The sequence below is a fragment of the Rhipicephalus microplus genome, unplaced genomic scaffold, assembly GCF_043290135.1.
Source record: "Rhipicephalus microplus isolate Deutch F79 unplaced genomic scaffold, USDA_Rmic scaffold_16, whole genome shotgun sequence".
In the NCBI taxonomy this organism is placed as follows: Eukaryota; Metazoa; Arthropoda; class Arachnida; order Ixodida; family Ixodidae; genus Rhipicephalus; species Rhipicephalus microplus.
In genome coordinates this window covers 4,869,465-4,891,499 of record NW_027464589.1, presented here as the reverse complement: position 1 = coordinate 4,891,499, position 22,035 = coordinate 4,869,465, and the positions used below count along the sequence as shown (strand labels likewise).

At 43.7% G+C, this 22,035-nt stretch overlaps 1 protein-coding gene and 1 long non-coding RNA gene across 8 annotated transcripts in view; one reads left to right on the top strand and one right to left on the bottom strand.

Annotated features, from left to right (window-relative positions):
- dachs (unconventional myosin-IXb-like dachs) overlaps window positions 1-22,035 on the top strand; it is a 512,416-nt gene that overhangs the window by 335,568 nt on the left and 154,813 nt on the right. For all 7 annotated transcript variants that reach the window (XM_075883315.1, XM_075883314.1, XM_075883320.1 and 4 more), the window contains 2 exons: window positions 2,834-2,945; window positions 6,136-6,235. In XM_075883315.1, coding sequence (XP_075739430.1) covers window positions 2,834-2,945; window positions 6,136-6,235 — 212 coding nt within the window. The remainder of the gene's footprint in view (window positions 1-2,833; window positions 2,946-6,135; window positions 6,236-22,035) is intronic.
- Window positions 16,910-17,883, bottom strand: LOC119166651 (uncharacterized). Its single transcript, XR_012888765.1, has 2 exons — window positions 17,127-17,883; window positions 16,910-17,000 (listed from the first exon to the last, which is right to left on the bottom strand). It is a non-coding gene; the product is annotated as an uncharacterized LOC119166651 (long non-coding RNA).

Genomic DNA, 22,035 nt, shown 5'->3' with positions numbered 1-22,035 from the left:
CAATGGAATCTAAATAAGAAGAAAGAAAAGTGCGTGAAAAAATAACCAGCCGTGAGCAGGAATCGAACCTACGACGTTCGAATAACGCGTTCCATTGGTTTTAATAACTTCCTCTATACATTCTTTGGCATTACTGTCTGTTAGATCTGATTAATATTGTGTCAAAACACGGAAAAACGAGCCCTTAGGTATACTTCTTTCCCTTATATGTGTGTGTGTGTGTGAGTGTGCGTGTGTTTGTGCACGCGTGCGTGTGTGTGTGTCCCAATTGACAAGTTTGCCCCCCCCCCCCCCCCCACTGGTGAAAGAGTTGGTACGAGTTGGTTCTATGTGAGAGTTAATACGCCACTGTGTCCGCTCTTCTCTTCCGTCCTTGCTTGTTGTGCTTCAAAGTTGTTTCCAGTGCAACTCTCTTTTCTTGTAAGAGTGCTTTATGAACAAAATAGACATAGTTAAAAAAATGCTGTGTAAGTGTATCCTAATGCTGACAAATGAAATGAAACCAATAATGTTTCCCACTATGCTCTATGCTCCATCCGAAAGCAGCAGTACATAGGCTCACGAGCTGCCTTTTTCGCAGTGGGAAACCAGTAGCTAAGTACAGCTGGGCTATTGGGGGCGAGAACATACCATGGCGTCATCTGCTAGAATTTTTCTGTGACGTATAAAACATCAGGTGGTACCGGTTGTGCGATGTTTTCAACAACTCCTCTGATTCAGGCTGGTCTGCCATATCTGTTTTCGCTTCGAAAGCATCGGTTGCGTTTTTATTAGCTGCGAAACAATCTGGAGTGTTCCCTAAGAAGAATTTTTAGCGAGCCAACGTATGGTCTTCGCTGCGTCGCGCACTTTCGACGGAGGGTATCCGCATGGCGCTATGGATGCACAATGTGAAGAGGTGCTCTGGTAAAAGGCGGGTTGTTGTGAAAATTGTCTAGTAATCTGTAATCTGTAAATTAAAGCATTTTCACTTTGCACGAGTATTTATGTTGATAGCGCGCACCTGCCTCATGCTTTTGCGTGGAAAGTGCACGGCCGCACAGTAACATTCTGATCAGGGTGGACTGCTGTGCAGAATTCATGGCAACACCACGCCCTATAGTTTTCATAGAGGTATCACGTGGCCGAAGGGAACGGGGGATGCTTTGGCATTGGTTGAATTCACTTGACCTTTCGTAAGGGTATCTAGAGTTTTTTGCAGCAGTAACATTACTCTTCACAACAACCGTGGTTTGTACGGCCTGCTGCTTTCACCAGAATTATTGCTGGACGATCTTTTAGCATATATTTCAATAAGGGGAATTTCACCCACGTATACTTTGTCTCCCTAATCCTTGCTATTGCTACACGCGCTTCTATGTGCGAGGTGTATTGATTGATGTGATGTGCGAGTGTTGCAATCATACCTGCTCACATTGTTTGCTCGACTATTAAATACAATTACGTACTCTATATTGTTTTGAATGACTCTGCTGGTCGCTGGTATCAACCAATTTGTTTACCAGCAGCCCAGCACACCATGGGTGCTAGCAAACGAGACGCCCGAATACGCAACGCGAAATGATAGCATTAGGACAAAATCATTGTCGCCACCCTGAGCTGCAGATAGCTGGAAAAGATCCCTCAGCCTAGCAGGGATAAATTGCACATCAATGTGTACATTTCCAGAAAGTTCTATATCGCAATGTTAAGAAATCAACCCCAACGCAGTACAAAAACGATTTTCGCGAAAATGCTTGCTGCACATGCGATAATAAATGCTGGGTTATTCTTTCCTTTTCTCGGCAAGTTATCGAACATGCATCTTCTTAGTTTTAGCGCATGCACAAAAACTCGCACCAGGTCAAAAAATAGATACCGCATCATGCATTCATTTAAGCATAGAAAAGCTGAACAGAATGGTTGCTCTGATTCCATGCTTTGGGAATCATTCTTTCTAGCCTTGTACAAATAAAGCCAATCAATTTCTATGCCTACAAATTTGCTAAGTACACTGCCATGCATACCGTACATTTTAACTCCAATCCAAGACACAAAATCTTTGCCGATGCACGCACACTCAAAAAAAAAAAAAAAAAAGGAGTGGCCGCTGAGTGAGCTGCACACCTAAGGATGAATGCCGAGTTGTTTCGCCAATTTCAGTTTTATTATTGAAGTGTATTGGTGCCGTGATGTTTTGAACGGGCTCACTTAAATTAAGGCTCACTCGAAGGCATCTGGTACTGTGGCAATGAGCATATAAACAAACCTATAAGTTGGAAAATGAACTGACTCTGCGTTGAAACCAAGCTCACTGCACTGACCACGGCAGAGGCGAGTCACGTTATGCCATTTACTGGGTCACAGCGACAGCAGCGCTGGCCTCTCCAGTGGTAGCCCTTGATTCCATAAGCAGTTCTGACAGGATGAAGAAGGGCACACAATGAACGCGTTACATAGAGAGTGAAAATATGCCAAGAAAAAAATTTAAATGGCCTGCATGACAACTGCTGTGGGAACCACTGAGCAGATGCTATAAAAAAAAAAAAAAACACAGGTGTTTTATTTCAGCATTTAGTGTCTGCTGCGCTTAATCCATGCTACTGAAACTATGGGGTTGTTGAAGCTATGTGTGGCTTTTATGAATCTCACTGACCAGCTGTGGTGCTAGGTAGATAGGTTGCATGTTTATTTCCCAGTTGCCGAAGTGGCAGTTCGATGGTAGTGAAATCCTAAAGCTATTGTGTATACCTTGATTTAATTAGGGAGTTAAAATTAGTTCAACCATATCTTTGTTATGTCTCGTATCATTTTCATTATTATGTCATTTTCTCTTCTTATCTTGTGGTAACAGGCAAAATGGCGATGAGCCCGTGTCCACACTAACCCAGGACTTTCATACGCGACTGGACAACCTGCTTCGGACATTGGTGCACGCCAAGCCGCACTTTGTGCGCTGCATACGGGTGCGTGTGACGTTCCTCCGTGGATTTGTGAGTTGATCGAATATACAGCACAAAATTGTGCTAAAAAAGAAATGACACCACAACAAAAGAACACCTAAACAGGTCGAGCGCAAGTTGTGAAGTGTTTTTTTTTTTTTTTTGTTACTGTAGAGCATCGCTTAAATAGGGAAACCGAACATAGCTGTGCAGATCCGCCAAGGAACATGCAAGTAGCATGTGAAGCAGCACTCGTATGTCCCTTTACTGGGAGGTGGTCTAATTTTTTATATTAACAACGCACATTTAAAGAACGCAATCCCAGTAATCACCCGCCATGACGACCGATAAGAGGCAGTTACCTGAAGCATGTGGGGTCTGATGCGGCGAGGGCCAGGCTCTTGGAGTGAACGGACACAGTAGACACAGTTGGACCAAACCAAACAACACACATTTATTTAACTACCATTAGAACAACGATATCGTCATCCGAATAATTACAACATGAATTCTAATCAACACGCCAAAACAACCTTACACATAATCACGCAAAACTCAACAGCATAACAAACACAAGGCGGCAGTGCCAACGGCAATCGATTTACCACAAAGGCAGATGGCCCATGGTGCCGTGCACCGGGGACCCACGCAAGAGACAACCGTCCGAGTTGACTGCCACGCGCCAAAAACAGGTTATCTCTCCCGCACCATCACCAAAGCATCTTTTAGCCAGGCATCACCACCGGCGCTACCGATCTAACCATGATCATGATGATGATAGCGGTGAAAACACACTTGCGAATACAACACCACCTACTGCTGGGTAGTTGTGAACCCAAAATGAGACCAATGCGCGAAACACGTGCGCCACGAGGTGCAAACTACTTTACAGGGGGTGTTGGCACCTCCACAAGAACCACGTCATCCGCAAGCATGTGTCGTAGACACCCTATCTAGCAGATGACATGCTGCTTTAGGTTATCGGTCATCATTGCAGGGGGTTACTGGAATTGTGTGCTTTAAACGTGCATCTTAAATAAAAAAATTTCGACTGTTAGTTGCGCGTCGTCCTGTGTGTATCGCGTTTCTATTGTGACCATCTTTTGGTGCATTTTCAAGCAATAAATCACATATATTCCCTCTGCGTTTGTATTACACACAAGTGCTACCTGTGAGAGTCCCATATCTCGCGAGGCCACTAGCACAGACCTTGTGTGCTCGCTTTTAGTTGCTTGCTGATTTTATGATTGAGGCATTTCCTCACTTAATTAAGAGAAATAAATAAAAAAATCACGGATAAATAAAAAGATGAGAGACCAACAACATTTCTGAGTTCAATTAAGCTTGTATCTTGGCAAGATGGCTCATACTTCCAGATAAAACTGGTATGCAAAAAAAAAGGCAGGGGTGCTGTAAGAAGGAACAGGGACAGGCACAAACTTGCAACTGGCTATTATTGTTTTGCATTGTCCTTCAATCCATATGCGCTAAGTAGACATGTGCTAGGAAATGTGGTCACATTGTCGCGAGCTGACAGATTAGCACTTACTAGCTGTTTTTGTTATTCGATAGCGAGCGCTAATTTTTGTGTCTTTTTGTAAACTCTCAGCTCGTAACCATCTGAGCACCTGTTCGATGAGGAGCTTGCGTTTGTGGGCAGTGGCAGATAATGTAGGCGTTTACCAATTTCTGTAAGACAAAGTGCATGTTAGTAAAATGGGACTGATATACTTCTGCATTTTTTAAATTGGTTTAAATTAGTCATGGTCAGACCACCATGACTAGTGCTTTCTTTCATAATCTTTTTATTATTTAATACAATGTTAAATGTCTAAAGTTTAGTGTGAAGGAAAGTGAAGTATAGCTAAGGGCTCGTTTTTTTTGTTAGATGCAATATTAATAAGATTTAACAGACAAACATGCCAAGGAAAGTATAGGGAATGTTAGAAGTAATCGTAATGTACACGTAAAGAAAGAAAAAATAAATTGCTGAGGGCAGGGACCAAACCTGCTACCTTCGAATAACGTGTCCAATGCTCTAGCAACTAAGCTACCGCGGCGGATATTCCTCCGTCTACCTTATTGGGTATATGTATGCATCAAATGTGGGTGCGTCAGTCAGCACCATCTGTAGTCCTGACGGTGAGTGTGAAGCACTGTTTATGGCGGTGAGTGTGGAGCAGTTTTTATCCCATAAACCGCATTCACCGCCATGGCTACAGATGGCCCTGAGTGACGTTCCCATGTTTGACGCACACATATACCCTATAAAGTAAACAGGGGATAACCATTGTGTTTATTTATTCTGAGGTCACAGTTTCGATCCTGCCCTCTGCAAGTTATCCACTTTTTTTTCTTCACAATACAATTACTTCCAATGACATGCCCTATACTTTTCTAGGCATGGTTGTCTGTTAGATCCGTATTATTTATGCATGATTGTTTGTCATCCTGCTGCTTTGCCAACTTGTAACGAAGTCGGGACTTTATCAAGCTGTTGAGCTTCTAGTTCTGTACTTCTCCTATCAAAAGGAAATAGATTGATTGGAAAAAAAACACATAAATGGCCGCTTGGCTGGTTGAAGACTATCATCTTTCGACGAAATTTGCTACAAAGCACTTAAATGCGCCGTCTTTTTTTTTTTTTTGTGCACGTGGTACCTCTGCGCTAGCAGTTCTTCACAACAGCTTTTGTGCCGAAGAGAGCACGAACACCACACTTGGCGGCCACCCTTTCTGAGGTGGTGCGTTGTAATTCTTACGAAAGCTTGCTCCTTCTGTGCAGTAAAATTTGTTCAAAACCAGCGTTCTCACAGTTCTTACATCATTTTATGTATCCATGTTCTGTTTTGTTTTTCCTGTTTCTTTCAAATGCTGGGAACTCATAAGACCAACTCGTTGAGTTAACTGCCCTGATGAAATTTGCAAAAATACGATAGCTGATTCAATAGCGAAGCTAATACTTGTTCTTGTAAACTTGCCATGCGCAATGTAAAAAGTTAAATGTTCTCTTCCGGTTGAAGGCTGCATTCAGATAGCTTAAACATGCCGTCTAACGAAGTGCAGGAATATTTTTCTTTATTTAGCCTGTTCAAGCTTGCATGCCCTCACACAATTAGAAGTTGCCGTAAATTGAGTGCCAAGACGATATCTCCAATCTATGGCCAACCTTTCAGTCTAGACCATCTGGGTCGTCATTCTCTTGCTGATGTAGGCCAACAAGCACGAGCAAGCCGGTCACTTTGAACGCACTGTGGTCATGAAGCAGCTGAGGGCGTTGCAGGTACTGGAAACCGTCAACCTAATGGCTGGAGGTGAGGCCCGCTTGAACAACCAAACTTTTCTTTGCACTTATTTTTAGGGGCGAAGCTCCTTAGGGTGTCTGTCCTTCCGTTGGTGTATGTAGCTACCTCGAAAACATCCCACTACACCCCATCATTGATTCACCATTTCAGCGACCATATAGCCAATACTGTTGAGAAGTAGCCAATATCAAATGCAAGATAGTCGTGTACTTGTATCCATAGATTTTCCCGCTGTGTCCATTCCTTGTTTTTACGTGACCGCCTATAGTTCTACCTTTGCAAACTGCCCACTACTTCGTCCTCACAAACATCCTGCGACGCCCCATTACTGATACTATCACTTCACCGACCATAAAGTAGTTTTATTGAAAGGAGTATCGAAGCGACGTATAGCTACCACCTACCAATAATAAATTTTTTTGTAAAAATATATACAGTGTTTGTCACATCTTTGACAATGTAGTGGCTTATATTTGCGGATGGTTCACAGTTTAGCGATAAAACCCTACAGTACTTCAGCCCACTCATCATCATTCACTCAGTGGATGTGCTGTCATTTTAAAGACGATAGTCTTTCTTGGGGACCTTAGACGCGAAAATTTTGGTCTGTCTGTCTATACGTTTGTCTGTTTGTGCACTCTTAACGGCATTGGGTACTTGAAACGGCCAACCCCATTCGCAGCGCCAACTAATGTTGCTCAAGATTCAGCGTTCATACTTGTGAAATTGTCAATTAAAAAGTGATTATTGTGCATGTCTGGGGCACCACAAAACACGTATATATTCTGCATGTGCATCTTTTACTAGAAAAGGCATACATAAGTAATTTTAAGGATCGTAGCACTTATCAGGTTGCGCTGACCAAGCAACGCTTGCATAAAAAGGTGAGTGTTTCCAACGCTTTGCTAAGATGAGTTGGTGGTGGCACTGTAAAGGGTAGAGAAGTTGATGGCAGGAACGGCGGGCTTCTCTTTAGGGTAGCTGGCACTCGCCATCGCCCGCATAGCTGATCTTCGCCAGTGAGGAGACGCGTTCATATTGAAATAGAACGAAAGATTTATTCGCATTATTGAAAAAGGGAAGGAACTGTACAGGGATCCAGAAGATCCCACAATATGTACAACAGAGATTCAGAAAAAGATTCAGCACATGATTTCGTACAAGATTCCGTGCACGAGATTCAGAAAAAGATTCAGCACTATTCACAAAAATGCTTCGACTTTTATAGCCCATTGTCACCGCCGTCAAAAGGAGGCGCTGATCACTCTTGCCAGAAAGCAAGGGACGAAGTCTTTGTGGTCCACCCACCGGGAATGGTGCAGATATTGCACCACTCGGCTGGGCGAAACGGTCCAATGGTAACAGGAAAGCACCACGCAAACACGCACTTGGCCCACTCCTTGAAGGCACCACAGGGCGAAGAGGTAGAGTCCAAAGAGGGAAAGTTGAGCTCCTCCGGGGAGATGGCTGCTAACCCGACCGTCAGCAGCGGTCCACGTTGCTTTCAGCTTCAGGCAGTCCAAACGCTCGATTCCGGTGAACGGCTTCTTCGACGCGTTCCGGGCTGTCGGTGTGCTGAAATAGCCTCGCATAGATGACAAAAGCCGGGTCTTAAGGAGGCCCGCCACAGTGGCGCCCTTCCCCTGCTGTACGAGCCCGTACAACAAAAGGTTTGCCTTGCAAATCTTTCGTTGAGACCTGACTGCTTCCCGGAACACCTACCTGACAGCGTCTTGCAGAGATGGCGCCAATGGGGTTGAAAGCCTCCCCAATAGACCAGCTTACGCACAATGGCGTCTGCCCAGACAAATTGCCGGGCCAAACGTAACAGCTCCTCCGCCGCCCGTAAAATCTCAGCTGGCCAGTGCTCCCAACCGCTGGGCAGGAAGAGAATGGCTGGTGACGAGGACGATGGCCTGGCTTGGACCCTCCAGCTGCGAACTTGTAACCAACTCCCAAACCACAACACAATGATCAACAACAGCAAGGGGAACCACACAACACAATACCATGCTGCAGTCAAGCACATTGGACTCGCTTAGAACCCTCCAGGCTAAAAAAAAAAAACGCAAACCAATTATATTCTAAAATTTTGACAGAATTTTGTGCCACTAAAGTTACAACAATCGTGGATGTGGAGATACTTACCAAAGATGGAATAATTTGCCGTGCGAGAAAAACACACAAAGGCAAATACAATTTGGCCTCAGATAACCATAAACACTGCTTGGACGCTTCCTCTGTTTTTCAGAGCATGTTCAATTCTCTCCATGTTATACCTTCTTACATTGCATACCTTATGCTTATTAATCAACTTCAAAAATTCTGCCAGTTCTATTTTGTCTGTTGTACTTGAGACTTTCATATTTGACGCTTCTTGATGAGATTCTTCTTTTGCTGGGAAAGCTTGCCAGTGTCCTGTCTAACTACCCTGCCTTCAACTTCCACTGCACACTCTGTAATGATACTCGTCAGATTATCATTCATTGTATCTGTGCTAAGGTTGGTCTCCTCACTAAGAGCCGAGTACCTGTTCTGAAGCGATACTCTGAATTTCTGTACTTTACCTCTAAGTGCTAGCTCATTGATTGGCTTCTAGCGTATCAGTTTCTTTCGTTCCTTCGTCAAGTCTAGGTGAATTCGAGACTGTACCATTCTATGGTCGCTGCCTCGTACCTTGCCAACCACTTCCACATCCTGCACGATGCCTGGGTGTGCACTCATTATAAAATCTATTTCTTTCCTATTTTCTCCATTTAGGGCTCCTCCATGTCCACTTCCGGTCTCCTCTTTTTTGGGTAGAAGATATTCAAAATCTGTAAATTATTGCGTTCTGCGAATCTACTAGTAGCTCTCCTCTGGCGTTTCTAGTGCCGATGCCATAATCTCCGACTGCCTCGTCTCCAGCCTGCTTCTTCCCTACATTTGCATTAAAGTCTCCCATCAGTTTAGTATACTGTGTTTTTACCTTACTCATTGCCAATGCCACGTCTTCATAGAAGCTTTCAACTGAAGCGTCATTATGGTTAGATGTAGGCACGTAAGCCTGTACCACCTTCATCCTGTATCTCTTATTCAGTTTTATTACGATACCTACCACCCTTTCATTAATGCTATAGTATTCCTCTATGTTGCCAGCTATGTTTCTGTGAATTAGAAACGTTCTCTTCTGTCAGCCAAGCCCTGATAGCAAAGAACGTGCCCATTTTGTAGCACCATATAGGCCTCTTCTATCCTCCTAACCTCACTGAGCCCTATTATATCCCATTCAACACCCTCTAGCTCCTCGAATAGTACAGCTAGACTTCCCTCACTAGATAAGGTTCTAGCGTTAAGCGTTGCCAAGTTCAGGTTCCAATGGAGGCCTGTCCGGATCCAGATATTCTTAGCACTCTCTGCTGTGATGCAGAGGGTGCTAAGAGGAAAAACGGAGGAACCGTTCAAGCAGTGAACAGAAAACTTGGGATAGGCAAAAATTGGATTTATGCACTAAGGGACAAAGAAGGCATAATAACTACCAATATGGACAGGATAGTTAAAATGGCGGAGTAGTTTTACAGAGATCTGTACAGTAGCCGGGAACCACGACCTTAATACTATAAGTACTAGCAATAACTAAGATGACACCCCACCAGTAATGAAAGAAGAAGTCAGAAAAGCTTTGGAGAGCATGCAAAGAGGCAAAGCTTCTGGTGAGGATCAGGTAACATCAGATCTGCTGAAAGATGGAGGACAGATTGTGTTAGAAAAACTAGCCACCCTGTTTACGAGGTGTCTCCTGACGGGAAGAGTACCAGAGTCTTGGAAAAATGCTAACATCATCTTAATACATAAGAAAGGAAATGACAAGGACTTGAAGAATTAGGACTCTTCAATTAGAACTTCAAGGACTTGAAGTCAAGGACTTGAAGACAAGGACTTGAAGGCTGATCAGCTTGCTCTCTGTAGTATACAAGCTATTTTCTAAGGTAATTGCTACCAGAGTAAAGAAAACATCAGAATTCAGTCAACATGGAACAAGCAGGATTTCGAACAGGCTACTTAACAATCGACCACATTCATACTATCAATCAGGTAATAGAGAAATAATGCTCAGAAAATAACCAACCACTCTACATAGCCTTCATAGATTACGAGAAGGCGTTTGATTCAGTAGAAATATCAGCCCTCATGCAGACACTGCGGAATCAGGGTGTCGATGAAGTATATATAAACATCCTGGAAGAAATCTGGAGGGGATCAACTGCTACCATAGTGCTTCATAAAGAAAGCGACAGAATAACCATCAAGAAGGGTGTATGGCAGGGGGACAAAATCTTCCCAATGCTGTTTACCGCGCTCTTACAGGAGCTTTTCAGAAGCCTAGCATGGGAACAGTTAGAGATAAGAGTTAATGGAGAGTACCTTAGTAACCTGCACTTCGCCGATGACATTGCATTGCTGAGTAACTCGGGGGACAAATTGCAACTCATGCTAACAGAGTTAGACAAGGAGAGCAGAAAGGTGGGTCTTTAAATAAATCTGCAGAAAACGGAAGTAATGTAAAACAACCTCGGAAGAGAGCAGCGCTTCGAGATAGGTATTACTAGTGCACTCCAAGTTGTAAAAGACTATGTCTACTTATGGCAGGTGATAACTGCGGAGCCGAACCACGAGATTGAAGTAACTAGAAGAATAAGAATGGGGTGGAGCACATTTGGCAAGCACACTCAAATTATGACAGGTAGATTGCCACTATCCCTCAAGAGGAAGATATATAACAGCTGTATCCTGCTGGTACTTAGCTACGGAGCTGAAACCTGGAGACTTACAAAGAGGGTTCAGCTTAAATTGAGGATGACGCAGCGAGCAATGGAAAGAAAAATGGTACGCGTAACCTTAAGAGACAAGAAGAGAGCAGAGTGGATTGGGAAACAAACGGGGGTTAAGGATATCATAGTTGAAATCAAGAAGAAGAAATGGACATGGGCCGGGCATGTAGCGCATAGACAGGATAACCGCTGGTCATTAAGGGTAACTAACTGGATTCCCAGAGAAGGCAAGCGGGTTAGGGGGAGACAGAAGGTTAGGTGGGCAGATGAGATTAATAAGTTTGCGGGTATAAATTGGCAGCAGCAAGCACAGGATCGCTTTTACACCTTTTTGCCGCTGGCGCCTTACTTCCTGCCACAAAGGCCTCTTCGCTTAACTGGTCGATGAACTACCCTTCTTTCTTTCGTCCGGCTGCCTGCCACCTCTGTTCTCCCATTGCTTTGTCGCGCGCGAACTCTTCACTCTTCTACGGTGACGTTTGTGACCGACCTTTTCCTCACCATTAGGAAGTGAGCCTCTGGTTGCGTCATCGGTGAAATTATAACCTAAGGGCGCTTCTGTACTACCTTCCATAGCACTGCGGCAGTTCAATTTCTTGGCATCGTTGCTATGTCGGGCCGACTCACCTGTACTGAACCTGCAATCGCGTGCGCCCTGAAACGTGCAGTCGAGAGAACTGACGACTTACACGGGAATGCGTTCGCGTAGAATCCGCTTTTCTTTTTCTTTTCATCCGGTGGTCGGACGCATGCAGAGCAACTTTGACGCCGATGCAAAATTTTTTTTGCCTGGTACGCTCAAGTGTTTCGAGCTTTCCTCAACACGCGTAGTGACTTTTGTCTCGCTCACGGCTCTCCGACACCTCTTGCGTCTGCGCCGCCTTTTGTGTTTCGTTTCCGAGCCACCCGATCGCATCTCACACTCGTGAACCCTCTCACAGCTTTCGTCAGCTGTCGAACCCGCGTCGTCTAAATGATTTTTGAAAAAATCACCTACTTCACACTCTAGACTGGCAGACAGCTTGACGCTCTTAGGAACAGTGCAGCTGCTTCCCTTCGAAAAATCTCGCTCGCCGTGCAGGGAGCTGCCAACAACCGCACTGTTCTTCTCACTCTCCGCTTTGGCTGCTTTTCAGCTATCTTCGGTGTCCTTGCCTACTTCGACATCGTTTACAAGATCCACCGTCGCGACAAACACAGTTGAGGTCTGTACCAGCTCTCCTGAAGCTATCCTAGCTGTTTCATTGACTGCTTCGAAACAGGGTGTGCAATCACCTTTGGTTGTCTTCACTGTGCATGCATCATGTGCTAGCCACACCTTGATAAAGTGTCCAGCCGACACCCCCCCTTTTTTTTCTTTTTTAAATAGCCACTGAAGCCACTTCCTTTGGTGAAGTCTGCCGTAGTGGTATAGTGGTTATAGTGTTCTCATGCTGAACAGAAGGTAACGGGTTCGAACCATCTGCAGTGGCCACTTCCTTTGGCGAAGTCTGCCGTAGTGGTATAATAATAATAATAATGGTTTTTATTTCCACCAATACACAGTTGATGGAGGGGGTGAGAATAAAAGCGATTATCCGCTTGACTAAGTTCTCACCCCCCAATGTACATAAGGCAGTGGCGGTGGCGGCAACAGAACACCACAGCTGACTAGAATACACAACATTAACAAAATTAGAATTGATAAAGCCTTCAAACTAAAAAAGAAAAAAAAAAAAAACCCACACAGACACAGTGCAATAAACATATATAGTAATATAAATCAAAAGTCGCAATATGTAAAGCACGAATACATTAAACATATTATTTACATGCAGCGGTGACTGCATTTTCATCCTTTGTGTTTTTGTTTATTGTTTTCCCTAATTGTTATCTACGAACTTTGAAGATAAGGTCTTAATTGTCAGGAGTGTTAATAAGATATTGGCGAAGTTGAGAAAGGGTGATATCTGCTATGTTAACACCTGATGAATATAACCTGTTTAATTGTAACGGTAGCTGATAAGTAATTTTTTGTTGTCCATAGTTAGTTCTTATACGAGGAAGCATCCAAGGTGGTTGATGACGGTGAGGGTACTTTGATTGATAACGTATCATGGAAGCGATATCTGTAATAGTAAATGAACGTTTTTTTTGTTCGATCTTATAGCGGCGTAAAAGCCTGTAAATGTATAGGTGGTAAACATTGATGATTTCATGTTCACTAAACAAGTGATCTGTTGTATGTCTGTGAGGAAGGTTGTAAATTAGACGGAGGATTTTATTATGGAGTGATGAAATTTTTCTTAAATTAGTTTTAGTCGTTGTCGCCCACACTAACGTGCAGTAGTTCAAGTGTGAAAGGAATAAAGCGTGGTATATAGCAAGCTTTGCCTTTAAAGGTAAAACAGATTTATGTCGCCAAAGTATACCAACCGCTCTCGATGCTTTTAATAAAATGTTGTGGACATGATCATTCCATTGCAAATGTAGTGTGAAATAAACTCCTAGTGATTTTATTGACCTGACAATTTCAACTGGCTGGGATTTATACAGCAAATGTACTAAAGTATCAGATTTTTTATTAATAGAATTAAAAATTATAGCTTTAGTTTTATTTACATTAACTGACAGTGCATTTTCCTTTGTCCAAACTTCTAGCTTACCTAATACATTGTTACCACGGGAAGATAGCTCATTGTGTGTATCAGCTGACAAAAGGATTGTAGTGTCATCCGCATAAATAATAAACCTGGATTGATCATCAATGTTCGCAATATCATTAATATAAATGTTAAAGAGAAGAGGCCCAAGTATACTGCCCTGTGGCACACCGGCTGTAATATCACGCGTTTTGGACTGAAAATTGCTGATTTGAACGTACTGCTTCCGATGAGATAAATAAGATTTTATTAAATCTAAAGCGTGCCCTCTAATACCACATAAATCCAATTTTCTAAATAAGATACTGTGTACTATGCAGTCAAATGCTTTGGTAAAATCTACAAAAATGCCTAACACGAACTTATTTTTTTCTAATTTATCAAGAATATATTCTTTTTGATGAATCAAAGCAATTTCCGTAGAACGGTTTTTTCTAAATCCATACTGAGAATCATTGATAATATTGTTAGATTGTAAAAACTTGTCCATGCGTTTCAGTATGATTTTTTCCAGACATTTAGAAAAAACAGGAAGGATACTAATTGGCCTATAATTGCTAAAGTCATTTTTGTCTCCCTTTTTGTAAAGCACAATTACTTTTGCTATTTGCATAGCCGAAGGAAATGTAGCGGTTTGCAGGCACAAATTAAAGATATGTGTAAGCGGCACACAGATTAATTCAATGACATATTTTACTGGACGAATTTGTATGTTGTTTAAATCACATGACGTACTGTTTGAAAGCTCAAGAAACGTTTGCGTTACTTCACTCTCACCTACTGGTTCAAGAAAAAGAGTAGATGAACATCTGGCAGTAGGGGTGTCTTGTGAGTTATGTGGTGTAGAATGATCCCTTGCGAAGTACAAACTAAATGCCTCAGCTAATTTTTCCCCTGTGTAATCTTCTCCTTTATGAGTGATCTTGTCGAAATGCGTATCCTCAATGAAATTAGCGTCCAGAGAACGGATTTGTTTCCATAGTTTATCAGGATGCCGAAATGAATTTTCGAATTGTTTTTCATAATATCGCCTTTTGGCATTTCGGATGTCACTGGTCAACTTGTTTCTGTAGCTTTTAAACTCTTGAAACAGCTGTGTGCTTTTGGAGGCAATGTATGTGTTATAGAGTTTATTCTTCTGTTTAATGCGTGTATGAAGTTCATTACATATCCAAGGTTTTCTTATCTTTTTCATAGTACGTTTCTTTTTTAGCGGAAAGTGCCTATTATAAACACCGCAGAATTTACTAAGAAACTTTTCATAAGCTGCCTCTGCATTAGTTTCATTGAACACATCACTCCATGACATAAGTGACATTTCACTGTGAAAATTTTCAAGAGCATTAGGTGTGACGTACTGAACCATTGGGGTATATGTGTGTTTAGATCTAGGCTGCTTTTTCTGAAAAAACAAATAAATGCCCATGTGGTCACTTAAATCGCAACAGATTACCCCTGAATGTATAACAGAATTGTTAATATTAGTAATAAACAGGTCAATCAGTGTTTCTGAGTTAGTAGTTATACGAGTAGGAAGCTTAGTAACAATACTGAAGCCAAAACTTCTTAACAGCACATCAAAATCAATTGCATGGGCAGAATTAGACATCATGTCTATATTAAAATCACCGCCCATAATGACATCATAGTGATGCGCAGAAGTAAAAGAAATATATGATTCAATGTACTCAAAAAATACGTCAACATCTCCACTGGGTGGTCGGTAGAACACTGAATAAACGGTATTATTTGCCAATACAGAAACAACCTCAACAGCAGATGACATGCAACAAAGTTCCGAGATCAATTCACATTCGATTTTCTTATTAACGAAAATGCAAACACCTCCACCACGACCCACATTACGATTGACGGCAAATGTGGAAAATGATGGCAAACAAAAGCTACTGCTCAGCCATGACTCAGATACCATGACGAAATCAAAAGACAGGTTAAAACTGTCTAACAAAATTTGCAGTTCATCAGCCTTATTGTTCAGTGATCGTACATTCAAATGAAAACATTTCACTGATGAGCCCAACCAATCGGTAGGCATGACGCTGCGAATGTTGCAAGGCAACACGAATCTATTGTTAGCCATTTTGACGTGATGTTCACATATTATGTGCTGACGTGCCTAACCACAGTAAAATTAGCCAGCTGACTCGCGTCCCTGACAACATGGGACGGTTCGCCATCTTTCCTGCGGATGAAGATTTTCCCGTTTGCATACCACACGTAACGGAAGCCATTATCGCGAGCCCATTGCTTCACAGTCCACAATAGTGTTCTTGCCCTGTGCGTTAGGTTTTCCGAAAAGTATATGTTTGCATCCTTTTCCTTTAGTAATCGCCTTTTCTGCAGCCACATATCCCTCAGCTTTTGGCTTTGAAAACGTATGATAATGGCGGGGGTCTTATTTGCCTTCGCCGGAAGGCGATGATAAGCTTCAAGGTCGTGATCGCTGACCTCAGGAACTTGGATCATCCTGGCTATCTCGTTTATCTTTTGGAGTAGATTCTCGTGCTCGTTGAAAAGTTTCCCATGAATTTCCAAGTTTCGGCTCCTGCTACGCATTTCCAGGTCATTCAAGTCAGAGTTTATCTGGTGTAGTTCCTCGTCAGGCCTTGCTCGTTCCAACTGTTCAGTTCTCTTACGGAGCTGCTCAATTTGTTTATCTTGGCTGTCCAATCGCTTCAGAATGGTATCGAAATGATCAGACATTGTTTGCACTGCCTGTTCAATGCTGTTCATCTTTTCATTTAGTGGCATTAGAAAATCAAGTTTTTGACTTAACTCCGCAAAAGCAACAGCAAAGTTAAAATCCTGACGAGCCGCAGCAGCGGCACCTGCACCGACGCATGGCGCACCAGTTTTACACGTGGAACACACATAGTTTTTGCGAGAATTGGTGCCACTTCTCGTCTTATCAAGCGGCTCAGTCAGTCCAGAGCACTGTTCGATGTGATAAGAATTACCACACTTTTTGCATTTCACTTTAGCATCAGTAGTTTCTAGGGTAAGCATGCAGGCAAGGCATATGTCCTCCCCAGAAACACTCATCTCTCATACACCTCGAAAAGCATGACTACGACGACAAGTTTGGCAGTAGCAGCAACCAGCAGAAAAATAGGAAAAGGAAAACACTGTGTGAATGTGTGAAGACAAACCTGTGAAAAATGCAGATGAACACGTCAGAACGGGCGTCTATCGCCGGTCACCGCTACTGCCAAACTGCCGATAACAGGTGGGGGCAGGGGCGTCTCAGATCATGACGCAATCCCAATGTTTGCGATGCCAGATTCCGTCGGCCGCCGAGTCCTGGACATCCAAAAGAAGAATAATGTAGCAGTTGCCGGCGTTGCAAGGTACCACGCTCGTCAGTGCGGCAGAACCAGCTATCCAGAGAATAGGACCACCGGTATCAGCGGCAGGACAGGGACGAACCTGTGAAAAATGCAGATGAACACGTCAGAACGGGCGTCTATCGCCGGTCACCGCTACTGCCAAACTGCCGATAACAGGTGGGGGCAGGGGCGTCTCAGATCATGACGCAATCCCAATGTTTGCGATGCCAGATTCCGTCGGCCGCCGAGTCCTGTGAAAAATGCAGATGAACACGTCAGAACGGGCGTCTATCGCCGGTCACCGCTACTGCCAAACTGCCGATAACAGGTGGGGGCAGGGGCGTCTCAGATCATGACGCAATCCCAATGTTTGCGATGCCAGATTCCGTCGGCCGCCGAGTCCTGTGAAAAATGCAGATGAACACGTCAGAACGGGCGTCTATCGCCGGTCACCGCTACTGCCAAACTCGGTTATAACGGTTATAACTGTATAACGGTTATAGTCTTTTCATGCTGAACAGAATGTAAAGGGTTCGAACCATCTGCAGTGGTCGCATTTAGTTGTAAGCGATATTAATCAATTCATTTATTTATTAAGTACACGCTTTGTAATATGGCATCACAGCAAGGTAAATACGGCACATATAATCAAGCACACAAAAATACATTCATAAAGCTTAATATTAATAAGAGCTGACAGACAAATACGCCAAGTAAAGTATAGAGAATGTTATTAGAAGTAATTGTAATGTGAGGAGCGACACTGTGGCGAACCTCCCCCCCCCCCCCCCCTCCCTTGTAGGAGAACCGCGCTCACGCTTATGGCTTCTATTGAGATGCAACCGCCACGCCGGAGATCAAGCCCGCAACCTTCACGTCAGAAGCCGAGCATCGTTGCAGGCATTACCCCCCCCCCCCCCCCCAAAAAAAAAAACAATTTCGCCTGAAAGGAGCAGTACAGATTCAATGCATTTTAGTCCTATACAAAGGTTCTGATCAACTCTGAATACAGTTAAAGGTGCTTATAACGAACCCCCATATAACGAATTCCCCAATATAACGTAGCTTTTTATACCCTGCCGTTGCTCCATAGAAGCACATGTATTTGTGACCTCTATGTAACAAAGTAACATCAGAAGACAACCTTGATATAATGAATTTTCCCCACAAACAATCTAGGAATTTCGCTCCGTATTTTGGCATTTTGGTGCAAGCATGCGTCATCTATGGCTGCCCCGCCACCGACAAAGTGTGAAGTGGTAGCGTCACGCACGGCGCACCAGACGAGGGCAAACGCTCGTTATTGCAGGCGGGCGAGCGCGAGGTGGGCCTGCACCTCACGAGATGGCGTTGCCGCCGTTCTCTCCGCCACGGGCGCATGCCTGGTTGTGCCCCTTTCCACCACTCTAAAGCAAAAAAAATAATAAAAAATAAAATTACTTTTGCGTGTTGACAATGCCACTGTTTAGTTAGCGTCACATATGTGCGGCCGCTATGCATATGGAGGGTGCTTTATCTAATAGTTTTCCAAGGTATCTGTCTCTGTGTTCGTGTCGTTCGCTCTTCGTTTTTGTCCCATTGCGCGCGTGCATAGCTTCACCAGAGTTCTTTAATACTTTTACTGGTTGTGAAGCTTCGCCATAACTCTATGGGAAAGCTTTGTGCGCTGCAAGAGGAGCCCGCGGAGTGGCGCTGCATCACCCTGTGGGGCACCAGAGGGAAGCTGGCTGCTGGTGCTGCTATGAGGTCAATGCATAATATCGTGGCGTGCCATAGCATAGTTTTTCACTGTATTATTACTATTGTGCCTAGTGTGCTGTGCCTGAAGATCGGGAAGGATACGATATACCTGCTGGGTACCTGGTTGTCCATTCGGTTTCAAAAGAAAAGACGAAAAAGTCTCCTAGTTCTTGCTGCCTACATTGATTGGTGCGAAAAGTGGAAGCCCGCAATGCAGTTACAAAAAACTAGTGGTTTCACATTTGTTTCCCCAAATGTGTGCGTGTTCAAAAAGCACTTTGATCAGAGTGACGTCATTTGTGTGGACCAGTGGCTAATCGGAGGTGTTTTTGTGAAGTCACCATGCGAAGTTCCAAAGCTTTTGCCGATGCGATGCCAAGGAAATTCCACAGCCTCACGGCGTATTTGAACACTGCAAAAAGATGCAGAGCTCGCCCGCCTACCAAACATAGAAGGTAACCATCAGCGAGCTGTAGACTGTTGAGGCTATAGTGACGCTGTGCATGAGCCCTTTTGACATGACTGCATTGGATAATGGCGCATTTGATGAAGGGAAGCATACAGAAGCCCGATGAGTGGAATGCTCACCATTTTCGTTTATGCAGGCACTAAGATGATCAAAAGTGTAGAGGTGATATGCCGAACAAATGGAGCTACATGCATCTCCTCACAGCTTGAAAAAATTAAAGGTCACATTCGTTGCATGCAAAAGATACTGCAGCGCTACCAACAGATGTTTGCTACAGTGACGTCGCAAAAGCAGCTGTACGGCAATGCTGTACAAAACTTGCACAAGCTGAAAAAGCATGCAAAGTTAATTTTTCGATATTAATGCATCATGAGCACGAACAGATAACATTTTGCGTCACATGCTGACGCCTCCGGTGCGGGACGCAGTCGGTCGATTTTCACGTTTGAGGAGGCTTGTAAGGCTTAAGCTTTTACAGTAAAAACAGTAAAGAACGACAGGGAAAACACAGCATGAGTAAGCTACACAGCAGAGTGAAGGACCGAAAAATTATATTGCATGGCCAACTGAACTTAGATCGCGCTACGGCATCGTAGTGATAAACTAATGCAAAACAAAACATGAAAATGAGGCAAACATCATATGAAGTATTGCTAGATCCTCATCAATTTCTAAATTAAAAGCACTGATTCATTCAAAGTGGTCATCGGTTTAATAAATGTGAGACAATATTAGGAATAATATCTTCATATATAGAAGCACCGAATATGTATATATAGCCTGGAAAGTTGGGTATGCGCTGTCAAAAGCTGCAACCACTGCACTTCCGCGAAGCGCTAAGAACCACCAGAGTCCTTGAGGAACTGAATGTTCACTAGATGTTTCAGGGGAAAAAATAAGCACGCTTTTCTAGCGGTAGCATATCTTACAGTGGAATCAGCATGCCATTGAATTACTAGTTTCAGAGCTTCATTTGACACTAATTTTCACTGTATTAGAGCTTTCCCAAATTTTCTTGAAACTAACATCACTCTGAAGTATTCAACTTTCAACATATATTAACGTTTCACAGCTCCAGCGCGAGACGTACAACTTCAGCGCCCCGGCCGCTCGGATGCCCCGCCGTGGGCGAGGGTGCCCCTAGCGGTTGCTTCTGTCTCTATACCAAACTTCCCCCAAAGCTTCATGACCAGTAAAAGCATTAAAAAACTTTGGTTTCACTGCGGGCACATGGTGTGGCTCCCGACGATGTTCATCTTTGCTTTTTTTTATTGTGATAGCAATTATATAAACAATCTCGGCTGGTTTTTTGCCATCGCCACCACCGTCATTCACCGCATATGTACATGTAACTGTATATGGGAAAACTCAAAAATGAAAAAAAAAAAAGCCCCCTGCGCTTGGCGCCCAGCTCGTCACGATGCGCCAACGGGCACTTATCTACACACACAAATTGCCCCGCAAGTTGGGGGGGGGGAGTAGATGGTTGTACGCACGTGCGTATCCTTCGATGGGGAGAATCGTGCGCCTTTGACTGGAACGATTGGGTTTAGTTGCTGGGCGCTCAAAGATCACTTTGCTCGCTGAACAGGCACCGTTTGCGAAAAGAGTGCACTTTTGAAACCTTGCAAAGTAACAATTGGGGCTCTTGTTAGTTTGCACTCATGTCTGTACCTGTGAATATGTTTTGTGCCTCATTTTTGCTTAAACAGCGCATTAAGTGTCGAGTGGTTAATGTTGTTAGTTGGCTCTTGTCCTGTGTATGTTGCTTTCGGGCATCATTTGTGCGTGAGCAGTGCATTGCACGTTATAATTTGCTTTCCGTTCTCAGCGTTACATTCCAAGTTGTTGCTATCGCATTCATTGCTTCGCTCTTCCGGCGAAACAGTGACTTTTCTTAATTTTGGACGACCGTGTCGTCGCCACCGACAGGATGTCATATTAGGCGCTGATGGAAACTCTTTGTGACCATGGGGACAACGATCTTCGGAGGTCGACTCCTCACGCACTTCTGTCTTGCACCACGCCGCCAGTTCGCATGCATGTAGATTTCGCGTTTAGCCGTGTAGTTCTGGCAACACAACGATGCGTTGAATGCAATGCAATCAACGAGATAGCAGGAAATCGTAATGTTATGAGAAGGGAGGCTGGCTGCCAGCTGTTGGATCCGATGCCACGAAACTCCAACAACGCTGGTGCGAGCGAATATGGCCGCTCCAGGGAGAATTGCTCTCTTCACACAGTCCCTTCGCATTGAAACCACACTGATATTCACCGAGATAGCAAGCGCGCCAGATCGCGTCCGCTCGTACAATTCAAGTTCATTATTGCTACTCAATTGATCCTCCCCCTCTCCCCTGCGTTGTTTCATGCTCATTCAAAAAGGGTGGTTTACTTTTTGTTTGAGCATTCGGCGGTAGTTCTGACGCGCGGGAGATGTTATCTTATGCTCTTTCCGGGCAATAGGGACGAGCCGACTCATTTGATCTCTCCTTGAGCAGCACTCCCATGCTTTTACCCGCTCGTGAAAGTTACGGTGCCAGGGGCCATGTTATCAATTTGGACTTGTTACGGATCGTGGCGACGAAAATAACCCGCCGAGAGTGTCTATATAATTGCTATCGCAATAATAACGCAGTCTTTTACTATAAATTAAGTGTTACCTCTACCTCTGTCCCTTTTTTGTTTATTTATGCATTTTTTAAATTTTTGTTTCGAGCCTGCATATAAATAAATCTTTTTTATAACGAATGTTGCCGAGAATTTACCTTACGTTCAGGTTTCACTGTATTGCAGCAGT